Raw genomic sequence first — 12,195 nt, forward strand, 5'->3', positions numbered from 1 at the left:
TTTTCCTACACTGAAGCTGAGTTTTCTAGTTTTCTATTTTTTTTTCTGAGAACCTAAAGCTAAAGTTTAACTGGCGGAACTCCACCGGGGGATTGGTTGTGTTGTTCCATCCCTCCCTACGGGCCACATAATGTTCTGGGCACCATTTAAACAGCAAACATCTTATTAAAGCTCCTGCATTTGATTCCAGACAGGAAGACAGTCCGAGACGATAGGAGGGAAACAGCAACATGCATGGATGTATGCATGACTCCCTATTACTAATAATTTTCTTTTCTTTCATTCTTATTTGATTTAAGGAGCTGAAAGTAACGTGAGTTTAATTTCTATAGTTTAAGTCATGGTTGTGTAAAAGATCTACCTTACAGATCTTCAGCCCTCTGATTATACCTGCTATGATGGAGACCTTCATCTACATGCTGAACATCCCCACACATGCTCCTACAGACTTGAGGAATATCATCCTCAACAAGTAATTCATTTCCATATCAGATTTTTCCAATAGATGCTGATGGTGTTGAGCAAAGATTGTATCACAGATGATGTTTTTTTCTTTTAGGTCTGAGGAGGGTTACACCTTCAACAGCTTCACTCTGCAGCTGGAGGGCCTGGATGTCTCGGAGGAGTCCCGATTGGCTGCCTTTCTTTTCATCCTTCTCTCCTATCTGTTTATTGTTGTTGCCAATGTTGGGATCGCTGCTCTGATTTTCCTGGATCAGAGGCTTCACCAGCCCATGTACCTGCTGTTCTTGAACCTTTCAGTCAACGATGTTTTAGGGAACACCGTTGTTCTGCCCCGTTTGCTCCTGGACATCCTTAGGCCGCCCTCTGACCGCCTCATCGGTTACTATGAGTGCGTCCTCCAGGCATTTATCATACACATGTTTAACACTACGTCCCACACCTTGCTCATGATCATGGCCTTCGACAGGTATGTGGCCATCGGTAACCCTCTGCGTTACTCTGTAATAATGACCAATAGGATGCTGGTGAAGCTGACGGCGGGCGCCTGGGGGGTGGCTCTGGTTCTGGTCGGGATTCTGCTGGGTCTGACCATACGGCTGAACCGATGCAGGACGTTCATGAGAAGCATATACTGTAATAACGCTGCATTGTTTCTGCTCTCATGTGACAATATTTTCATCAATAACGCATACGGGCTGACTTTCACCGTGGTTCTCTTCACAGCGTCCATCGGCAGCATGGTTATCACCTACACTAAGATAACTGTGGTCTGTCTGACCAGCAGGAACAATACTTTGAACAAAAAGGCATTAAAAACCTGCAGCACCCATCTGCTTGTTTATCTCATCATGTTCTTAAGCGGAATAATCATCATTATTCTGCATCGCTTTCCTCAATATGCTGAGGCCAAAAAAATCGCTGCTGTTTTGTTTCATGTGGTTCCTGGAATCCTCAACCCCCTCATTTATGGTCTGCAGTCCAAAGAGATACGGAAATATTTCTCAAGGATGTTTTCCTCAAATAAAGTTTTGATGTCATCTTAAAGAAGACTGACTTGGTCTGAAAGCACTTTTTTTTTTTAAGAAACAACAAATGCTATCTTCATTTGTATGAAATGCTCCAAAGGCTAACCAATGATTAGAACATTGTATAATGTTTAAGGTTAGAAAAAACCCAGCATGTCTTCCCTCTTTTGTTCTCTCCTTTCAGCAAATCAGATGAGAGGAATTGATGTGGTGAATCCCAGCAGCAGACCTTTTGTTAACAATATACCATCTCTGTTACTAGAACCCTTTCTCAGAAAACACTTTAGATGCAATTCTGGTTGTTTTTTTTCATACGTTCTTATCATAATAATCAGAGAAGAAGAGCATGACATTGAGAAGAAACACTCCTTCAGCACCTGAAACATTTTTCTGGAGCCCTTTTCCCTGCGTTCAAGTATTACTCCTTTATCTGTTGTCACTCTAAGCTACTCTGGGATGATGATGGAGTCATGGCTGGTTCCTACGAGCCCAGATCATCAGCCTCCACTGCCGTGCACAGCACGGGATGATTAGCTGTGGTTGCTTTTCTCATGCTGCCCATATTTACATTAATGCTTAAAGGCAACTACAATATCACATCTACCTTTGTTATACGAGGCCTAAGTACAAAGGTAAAAAAAATGCATTAATTGTTTCATGAAATTTGCACAATAAAAGAATATTTTGGAGTAAGTTCTGTGTTTTTATTAACAAATATATCCTCCACTTCACAGAGCAGAAAGTGACATCAAGACTGCATATATATAATTATATCAATAACAAAGAAGCAGATAAATCTAAGATTCAGACTATGAGAGATTATAGCTGTTAATAGGAGAATGCTGACTGCTTCCAGCCATGATCCAGAACTTTCTTACAGGAACAGACAGGAACATCAGGTACATTCAGACATTATAACCATAGCTGAAGGAAACTAAAGTCATTTTTATTACAAGGAGCACAGTGAAGTGATAATGAATTAACAGAGGTAACCTGTGTTGTGCACTTAAATTGATTCATGTTAACTAATTTGCAATCATGAACATGTCCAAATAACTGTGGTTTTAAGAAAACTAATTAAGAGTGAATTCAAGCATGAGAATGGTCTGAAAGTTACCTCTGCACACATATGAAATAAATTCACCAATGCCATTCAAAATAGGAATTTATAAACAAAAATCAGCTTAATGTTAAATATTTTTTAAGAAAAAATAAATATTTCAGTTAGAAATTCAACTTGTAGACTGTGGAGATAATTGATGCTTATTATGTCATGTTAATATTCCTGAAGAAATACCAGCTGGTTTAGGAACCTTTCAAATGGTGGAGGGAAACTTTATGATGGTCATTAAGGTCTCTAATTGACAGACAGGCAGATGAGTTTCTAGATTATCCACTTAGCTAAAAATCTGGTAGCTAATTTAGATTTAAAGCTTCAAAAAAGTACCATTGCTGTGTGGCAGCATGACGTCATCTGATAAAGGAGCAAACCTTGTTAGTCAGTGAAAGAACTTTTAGACAAAGGAGCTAAGGGCTAGCAGAAGCAAAGGAACCTTTTATGACACGTTTGGTCTAATGAGTGAATTAGAAAAAAAACTATATGTTAATTGCAAATTAGTAGTTAAGCCTTCATTAAAACACAGTTTGTCATAAATGTTTTAATAACATATGAAACATAGGTAAAGGACGCCAACAGGCCAACAGGCAACAAACTCTTCTGCAAGGCCGATTAAGTTGTTGGAGAGGAGGTGGACTCTGACTGCAGTGTCAGAGAGGAGAATGTTGGCCAGGTTAAAATCCATGCACTTCTGAACATCCTCTTCCTGATGTGCTAGTCGCCCATAGAAGCACCTTCAGTGAGAGACTCGTTTAAAAAATCAGAAATATCCTGTCCAGGGGTGATGCTGAGAAACTAGTCCATGCATTTGTTACTTCAAGGCTGGACTATTGTAATTCTTTACTATCAGAAAGTCCTCAAAATGTAGTTAAAAGCCTTCAGCTGATCCAAAATGCAGCAGCCAGAGTTCTGATGAAAATTAAAAAGAGAGATCATATCTCTCCTATAGCATTTCTTAGAGATTCTAGAGGACATAGGGACCCCATTTCATAATTCTTCTTCATTCTATCTCTATTTTCCAACTCTGCAGAATCTTTTAGTTCAATCTCTAACGTTATGCTCTCTCTGCTTTTTCTCAGAGTAGCTTTGCCTTGTCTGTTCCTGTTTGGCTTTGACACCATCCTGGAGAGAAATATCAGCTGTGCTGCTTCCATCAACACCCTTGTTTAAAGATGTTGGAGATCGGCCTGTTTTTCCAGTGTAGTCCTGTTTCTCTGACTGTGACTAGCTGGATGTGCTCTCTTCATCCTCTGACATGGGAGCTGGCTCAGAGCTCTTCTGCCTGGCTGTGTGTTTCCTGGACGGGGCCGCCTTTTACAGCTGCTTTTTCTATCTCTGCTTCTGTCTCCTTGAACCCCAGTTGGCCTCAGCAGATGGCCGCTCACACTGAGCCTGGTTTCGCTGGAGGCTTCTTCCTGTTAAAAGGGAGTTTTTTCTCTCCACTGTCGCTACAAGCATGCTTAGTGTGAGGGATTGCATTCGAGTCAATGAGTCGACGCAATCAACTGGTTTTCTCTAGATAGAACTTTGAATGAACTTGACTGTATGATCTGGTGAACTGTAAAGTGCCTTAAGATGACATGTGTTGTGAATTGGCGCAATAGAAATAATTTTAATTGAATTGAAGGGTGTAATTAATTGTTTGTCATTTTACATATTTTATTTGCCTATTTTATTCCATCTTATCATATTATATTTTATTTTGCTACTTCTGTAAACGGTTGCACTGGAAGAAAAGAATTTCCCGCAAGGGATTAATAAAGTAATTCTGATTCTGGGAGCATCTTGGCACTTGGTTCAAAGGTGCTAACATGGTATATCTGGTAGCTAACCTGCTAGCTTAGCTTTTCATTGTGCTTTTAAAAGACAAATTAAATGAACAATACCCCAACTGCCTATAGCTGAGAACAACTTCCCCTGCTTTTGCCAGACCTGGTGCCTCTGCATCTCTAACCCTGACCAGCTTTCAACAGTCCTGCATCTTTGTTTGTTTTTTGGGATGGCTTCTTACCTCTCCTTGCCCAGCACCACTCTGTGAATAGAGGTAAACAGATTGACTTGCCACATCCCAAAATCACCCTCATTCCTCTAAGCTTTTACCCAACTTATACTTGCCTCTCTCAGTTATGCCCCACCAGAATGTCTCCTCCTGGCTCCTATCTGGATCATTACAGTATCTGTCAGGGGCAGTCCTGATTAGATAAATGTCACTTGTATTACCTTGTCTTTTCACTTCCTGTTTTATTTTGTACTCTTTCCTCTCTCGTTTTAGGCAGCATAACTTCCTAAGTTCCTTCCTGCAGCCAGGATCTGCCACAGCCTAATGCCATTCACCTGGTGTATGTGCTCCTCTTTTGTTTGTTAGAATATGTTGTTCCCACTCTTGCACCTTCCCTTTGCCAGTTTGTCTTGGTTCTTAGAGCTTAGCGTTCCAGCCTTTTTGTCTGTTAGACTTAAGCTTTTTAGTGTTTTTACCCAGGCTTTGATTTGGACCTGTCTTTGCCTCTGTTTTTGATACTCCTGTTTCTGCTGCATTTTTTTGGTATTCAACCCAGGACTGTATTAAAGGAACTTTGAGTTTGAATCCACTGTGTCAGGTCTTGCATTTGAGTCCTTTATTCCTGGGCCACACAACAATATCAGTGTGGCCTATCAGCCTTCCTGTGTTCCTGCTGTTGGCCTGCCCTCACTGGATTCTCGTCGCCCATATTCTAGACTGTTTCTGTCTGCTACTAGTCTTTTCTATCCGCACACAGTCTGTTCAACGCTTGGTTACATTCTGACCAATGAATGTCTGGCTTGTGAAGTCTGCATTCAGCCAGTAAAGCCTGTCACCAGCCGGTTCTGCCTTTACCTGCCTCCTCAAACCTGCTACCCTTCTTTTTCTGCTGGTCACTAACAGGTTTTTGTCTTCACCTGTCTGCTCGAGCTGGCTACCAGCCAGTCAACTTACATTCAAAAACATTTTTAATAAACCTTTAAAATTCAGTGTCTGGCTAAATGCGAGGTTCTTAAACAAGTATCAAAGACAATCTGTTTCATCTGTTCCAGTTTAGTGTCTGAAGAACAATGAAAGGATTTTACCCAGCTTTGCATCATAATAGCAACAGCGTCTAAAAACCAAAATCTCCACATAAAGTAGATTCTATAACTTATGGTTTTTACGACTCAGAAGAGAGGACCTAGTATTCAAGGCAAGACATACAGTGGGATTACTCAAAAAACGTTTATTAAAACAACGGATCTACAGTGGTAGAGGTTTGGGCGTTTCAGGCAGGAACCTCTGCACGAGAGAAACAGGTTAAAAGCCACATAACTCTGACGGAGGATGATTATGAACTTGTGAGTCACTAACCTGGTTTAACAGTGCAGTCCATGCCCAAAGAACAAGAAGTGGCACCTGCCGCATATTGCCGGTGGGTGAAAATCCAGAGGGTGAAGCCAAAGCCAATGCAGAGGACGTGCTCAGGAAACAGGAAACCAGATTTCCGGAGAGGTTCCAGAGGGAAATCCAGCTGCATGAAAGGAAAGGAATGAATAATGAGAAACCGGGCAGGATTAGACAGATAAGTGAAATAAGTAATTAAGCCAGTCATCAGCGTCAATCTCATGACAATGGTGGGTGTAAACCCGACAAACTAATAGTGTAACTAAATCAAAATGTAAACATTTATGTAACGAGTTTATTACACAGTTGATTTAATCCTAAATCCCCTTGATCATCATGCTTTTTTTCAGTTAAACTGTTCAGAAAATGAGACACACTGATTAAATTAAATAACATAAATTTCACATTTTACCAGAGAAATATAGATATCTTAAATTCATCTGTATCTTATCCATAGTCTAATGATCAGGGAAACTTTTAATAATTTTTCCATCAACTAATCTGCTTCACTATGTCTGCTGTACTATGTACTATACTATGGCTGTAATACTATACTATACTATACTATACTATACTATACTATACTATACTATACTATACTATACTATACTATACTATACTATACTATACTATACTATGGCTATAAATCATACCCTAACCCTGTCATTTTGGCTTGGAGTATCTTGACCCATCAGCAGAATCGCATGCAGAACCAGTGAATGTTAAAGTTTNTCCATAGTCTAATGATCAGGGAAACTTTTAATAATTTTTCCATCAACTAATCTGCTTCACTATGTCTGCTGTACTATGTACTATACTATGGCTGTTATACTATACTATACTATACTATACTATACTATACTATACTATACTATACTACACTACACTATACCATGGCTATAAATCATACCCTAACCCTGTCATTTTGGCTTGGAGTATCTTGACCCATCAGCAGAATCGCATGCAGAACCAGTGAATGTTAAAGTTTTATTTACAAAAGCAACAACAATCTGGAAGAGGAGAACTACAGGAAGTGAGATGAACTTTCTAATTGATCTGAAGGGAGAAAGCAGAGTGATCAGGAAGGAGCTGATTTATGTCCTATAAGTGGACCTTTAGGTCTCCATCTTTCAGGGAAATTGACCCCACAGTATAACAAAAAATGTCCACTCTATGCACTAACCTTGAAAATAACCATAAACCATTACTAGAGTAGGCCTAACCCTAACCTGAACCTCAACTTCATTTGCATCTTAGAGCTAAACCAAACTGAAACAAAGTTAAGATAAAGAAAACGTCTCCACTTTGGAAAAATAGCCCTCACTTGATGGTAAATTAGAAAAAAATAAACAGTCCTCACTCTGATGCTAAGACACGAGGACCCCACCTCACAGTAAACAACTGGAGACCACCAGACCCCTGAAGATCCTGTAAGAAAAGGGGGATAAAAGACTGGATGAAAATAATCAAAGGATGCTGCTCTCATTGTGTGTGCCTCATGTTGCATCATAATTGTTGTGTGGGTAATTACGTCATTTAGGCTGCAATCGTGTCTTTAAAACTCTGAAGCATTGGTCGTCATGAACACTGCCAGCTGTGAGCAGGGATGGAAGGTCAGACACACTGAAGCATATTGCCAAAACATTTCTAGCAGGATGGCTGACCAACAGGACAGGAGTGAAGGATATTTAGAGTAGTTTGTTTTGTAGTTTGAAGGGGTCTCTTCCTGCTCTTTAGTATCCATGGAAAACCTCACATACAACAGCTTGACTCTCCAGCTGGAGAGTTTAAGCATCTTTAGCTATTCACCGTACCTCGCATTTTTCTTTCTCTTGTTCTCATATGTTTTTATCATTGTTGCCAATGTGGGAATAGCTTCTCTGATCATCGTCAATAAAAGCCTCCATCAGCCCATGTACCTGCTCTTCTGCAACCTGCCATTTAATGATGTTCTCGGTAACTCCATCATGCTGCCACGGCTTCTGTCTGATGTTTTAAGACCCCCTGCGGATCGTCTCATCAGCTACTATGAGTGTGTTGTTCAGGCTTTCACTATACATATTTTCGGCACTGCTTGCCACATGGTGCTGATGATCATGGCCTTTGACAGGTACGTGGCCATCTGCAACCCTCTGCGTTACTCTGTAATAATGACCAACAGGATGGTGCTGAAGCTGACTGTCTCTGCCTGGGGGACGGCCTTTGTTCTGGTTGGGATTCTGCTGGGTCTGACTATAAGGCTGAACCGATGCAGGACTTTAATCACCAGTCCATACTGTGACAACGCAGCCTTGTTCAGGCTCTCTTGTGAGAGTGTGGTCATCAATAACATCTACGGCCTGACGTTTACGGTGGTCCTGTTCACGGCCTCCATAGGCAGCATCGTCCTCACCTACACCAAGATCACCGCCGTCTGTCTGATCAGTAAGAGCAAAACTTTCAACAGCAAGGCCCTGAAAACCTGCAGCACCCACTTGGTTGTGTATCTTGTCATGTTGTTCAGTGGGGTGTCTATCATCACTCTGCATCGCTTTCCTCAGTACTCAGACTACAGGAAACTCTGTAGCATCTTCTTCCACATCGTCCCCAGCAGCTTAAACCCCATCATTTACGGTCTTCAGTCCACTGAAATCAAGAAGCTCTTTTCCAGGTTAAAGAATAAGCAACTGCTTTCATAAAACAGTTGTTAAAGCAAGGATTGTTAAATGATCATCAGAGGCCATGAATGTATGAAACAAGGTCACTAATGATATTTAAACATTTGGGTCTGAATGAAGGACAACAAGATGAAAGATGTGAAATTATTAAATTACAAGAAAACATCCTTATCAGTAGGAAATATAAGATTTTGCTGGTATTTTCTTTTAATGCTAAATGATAAAGATGATATAGATGGTTTAATCAAGTAAAGGGATGGATGAACTTTAGGTTTCATCTTTTCCACTATCTGTCCTTTTTTTGCTGCTGCTGTTTGTGGATGACCATAGAAATACTTTCTATCATTTATTCCCTTTCAGTTTAGCTCCTCATCCTCAAGGATGACAACTGGAACGCTACGATACTGAATAAAGAGTTACTGAAAAAAAAACATCTAAAAATAAGTACATTTTTCTTGAAATAAGTGTATTTGCTCTTAATTTGAAGAGGTAAATAAGATGATCAGCCAATCTGAAGAAATATTTCTGACCATAAAATAGATAACTACCTACTATGCAATTAAAATAAATAATGAATCTGTTTTTATCTCAGTTGTCAACTCAAATCAAAGAAAAAATATATTTATATTAAGGAAAAGTAACGTACTTGGATTTAAATGTTTTGAGTGTATGCTTTCTACTGTGGCATGTTCTGCTCACATATCCACAGCTTCATCATCTTAAGGAGAACATGTCTTCATCCAGAGCCTCCAAATAAAAGAGATTTAATGTGCTTTACTTTTTCATACTCAAAATAAAAATTATTTACATATTGCTGTTGGTTTCTGTTTATTTCAACATAGTCAGCTTCTGATAAAGATGTTAAATCAGGGGAAACAATCTTTGATCCAAAGACCATCATCCGTCTCTGCAGTGAGTCAGGAGCAGAACGTGATGATGAAGATGATGATGAAGAGGGACTATTGGATTTACTCCCAAACTTTAGTAGATTTCTGGCCAAAAGAAGAGAAAACTGGGAAAACTGTCCGAGTCCAGCTGCAGATCTTCTATTTCTAAGGTTCTTTAGGGGATTTCTACCATCATGGAGACCAAGACAAATCTTTAAAATCAGGCTTTGGCTTGATGCTCTACACAACAATATGAAAACAAACACAGAAACAGTTGAAAAAGAAGATTAAGACTGCAGCGATGCATTGGGAGAGAAATACAAACAGCTCTTCTGTGAAATAGAGACAGCTTTGAAACTGAAAGCAAAGTAGATACTTGGAGGTAAACGTTCCACCGTTTCAACTTCAGGTGTTAATATTCTTAACCTGTATTTTCAGCTTTTAAAGGCCTGTTTTGGTTTAGTGTTGCATGATTAGAACTGTTTGGTTTTTATTAATTTATGGATTTATTTAGCGTTTAAAACAGCCAACTGTGGTAGTAAAGCATTCAACTCAACCTGGAGAGACTCACACAGAAAAAAAAGCGGTGATGCCAACATTTTATTGACCTAAGAAACATATGATTTTGGGGCCTCGGCGTAAATGATGGTGCTGAATCCAGCAGGTCTGCTTGTGAAGGTAGATCTAGAGACATCTTTCTTCTTAGAGTGTGACGCTGGTGGTGGGTTGAAAGAGGAGGGGCAGCTAGTGGTGAAGGGGAGGACAGTATAAGGAGAACAGATTTCTCCAATCTAATCTGAGGAAATTTCCAGCACATAAATAAAAATAAATACCTTTTATAAAAAGTAAAATAGGAAATGGGGACAGTGATGTTTTCATTCATTTTTATATATTTATTAATATTTAAACAAGAACCAAGTATGAAATCCAGGAATGTGCCTCTTCCATTTCCTAAGATAAATAATATTAATCAATCAATAGTGTTTATTAGCACCATCTGGTTATTCAGTTTTTTTTCTATCTTCTTCTATTGTGAGCAACATAACATTGTGTTCAGGGACAGGCCAGTTTGCACTAATTTAGAGTCTGTGAGAATTTCCCTCTTTTTCCATTCCAAAAAACTAAAATGAAACTCTTTTATATATAAAAATTGAAAAACATATTTTCTTTCTACATAATGATAACTATAAAATGAAATGGCCTCCATTTGTTTATACTGCATCCTGGAGATCCTTGGGTAGCCTTCAGCAGCCTGTATTAAAATATGTGTCACAATTAAAAGAGTTACATTAGATATTTCAATTAAGATTAAATTACAACAATTAAAACACATTTATAAATCTGGATCTCATGAGCAGCTTGGAGAAGCCACACCAAAAATACATGTTTTGCCAATACAGGTATAGATACATGAAAAATAAGCTCTCAGGGCAAGCATAAAAATAATGCGTCCTTTTGTGAATATATATTCCTAATAGGAATATATATTCCAATCCTATTTTCTATTCATAAATACAGCTAAATCTACTAATAAAAGTAGATTTAATGTCCTCAGGAATCCATCATGTACAGAAGGATATTCAGAGCATTAAAGCTGCACTGTTTAACCTTTGACCCCAGGATTAGCTTAATCTGAGATCATCAAATGATCCTTCAGCTCCATCTTCATCTCCTGCTGCATATTGATCCTCCCTCTTTGCTGCATTCCTCATAAACTGTCCTCTGTGACCTCAGAGGATCGATCAACCTCTGAATGGGTCATGTGACCAAGAGCTAACAGCTGTTGCTCTCACCCTCATCTAATCAGCCAGATTTCTGGTTCTCTGATGGAGGATTTAGGAGGAACAATGCGGTTTTCATCCCAGTCCCAGCACACTGGACCAGCTCTATACCCTTCATCAGGTGCTCGAGGGTTCGTAGGAGTTCGTCCAACCAGTCAACATGTGTTTTGTAGATCTGGAGAAGGTTTTTGACTGTGTCCCTGTCGTGCCCTGTGGGGGGTGCTCCGGGAGTATGGGGTGCACGGCTCTCTATTAATGGCTGTCTGTATGTCCGCAGCACGAGCTTGGTTTGCATTTCCGGCAGTAAGCCAGAGCTGTTCTCAGTGAATGTTGGTCTCCGCCAGCACTGCCCTTTGTCACCAGTTCTCTTCATTACATCAATGGACAGAATGTCTAGGGGCAGCCAGGGACCGGAGGGTGTCCGGTTTGGGAACCTCAGGATACCTGTTTGCCTCGTCAATCAGGACCTCCGACGTGCACTGAGGTGGTTTGCAGCCAAGTTTGAAGTGGCCAGGATGAGTATCAGCACCTCCAAATCTGAGGCCATGGTTCTCCACCGGAGAAAAATGGACTCCCCTCTTCAGGTCGATGGAGAGTCCTTGTCTCAAGTGGAGGAGTTCAAGTTTCTCGGGGTCTTGTTCATGAGTGAGGGACGGATGGAGTGTGAGATCAACAGAGGGATCGGTACAGCATCGGCAAAGATGCGATCACTGTATCGGACTGTCGTGGGGAAATGAAAGCTGAGTCAGGGGACAAAGTTCTTGATTTACCGATCAATCTACCTTCCCACCCTCACCTATGGTCATAAGATCTGGGTAATGATCGAAAGGACAAGATCGCGAATACAAGCAGCTGAATAGAATATCCTTCGCAGG

General features: G+C 40.1%; 2 protein-coding genes across 2 annotated transcripts; both read left to right on the forward strand.

The window, feature by feature from the left end:
• Positions 1 to 278: 278 nt before the first annotated feature.
• Positions 279 to 2,104, forward strand: LOC107099013 (olfactory receptor 146-like). Its single transcript, XM_015396938.1, has 2 exons — positions 279 to 472; positions 560 to 2,104. The coding sequence occupies exons 1-2, from the start codon at positions 396 to 398 to the stop codon at positions 1,506 to 1,508; spliced, it is 1,026 nt and encodes a 341-aa protein (XP_015252424.1). The 5' UTR covers positions 279 to 395; the 3' UTR covers positions 1,509 to 2,104.
• A 5,563-nt stretch (positions 2,105 to 7,667) lies between these two features.
• Positions 7,668 to 8,673, forward strand: LOC107099015 (olfactory receptor 11-like). The gene has a single exon (XM_015396939.1). The coding sequence runs from the start codon at positions 7,738 to 7,740 to the stop codon at positions 8,671 to 8,673; it is 936 nt and encodes a 311-aa protein (XP_015252425.1). The 5' UTR covers positions 7,668 to 7,737.
• The last annotated feature ends 3,522 nt before the right edge of the window (positions 8,674 to 12,195 follow it).

This window comes from Cyprinodon variegatus, unplaced genomic scaffold (assembly GCF_000732505.1).
Source record: "Cyprinodon variegatus isolate N-32 unplaced genomic scaffold, C_variegatus-1.0 Scaffold830, whole genome shotgun sequence".
Lineage (NCBI taxonomy): Eukaryota > Metazoa > Chordata > Actinopteri > Cyprinodontiformes > Cyprinodontidae > Cyprinodon > Cyprinodon variegatus.

Coding starts and splice junctions, on each gene's coding strand:
- LOC107099015 (XM_015396939.1), top strand. CDS start 7,738: ATGGAAAACCTCACATACAACAGCTTGACTCTCCAGCTGGAGAGTTTA.
- LOC107099013 (XM_015396938.1), top strand. CDS start 396: ATGATGGAGACCTTCATCTACATGCTGAACATCCCCACACATGCTCCT. Junction 473..559: donor AGGAATATCATCCTCAACAA/GTAATTCATTTC, acceptor TTTTTCTTTTAG/GTCTGAGGAGGGTTACACCT.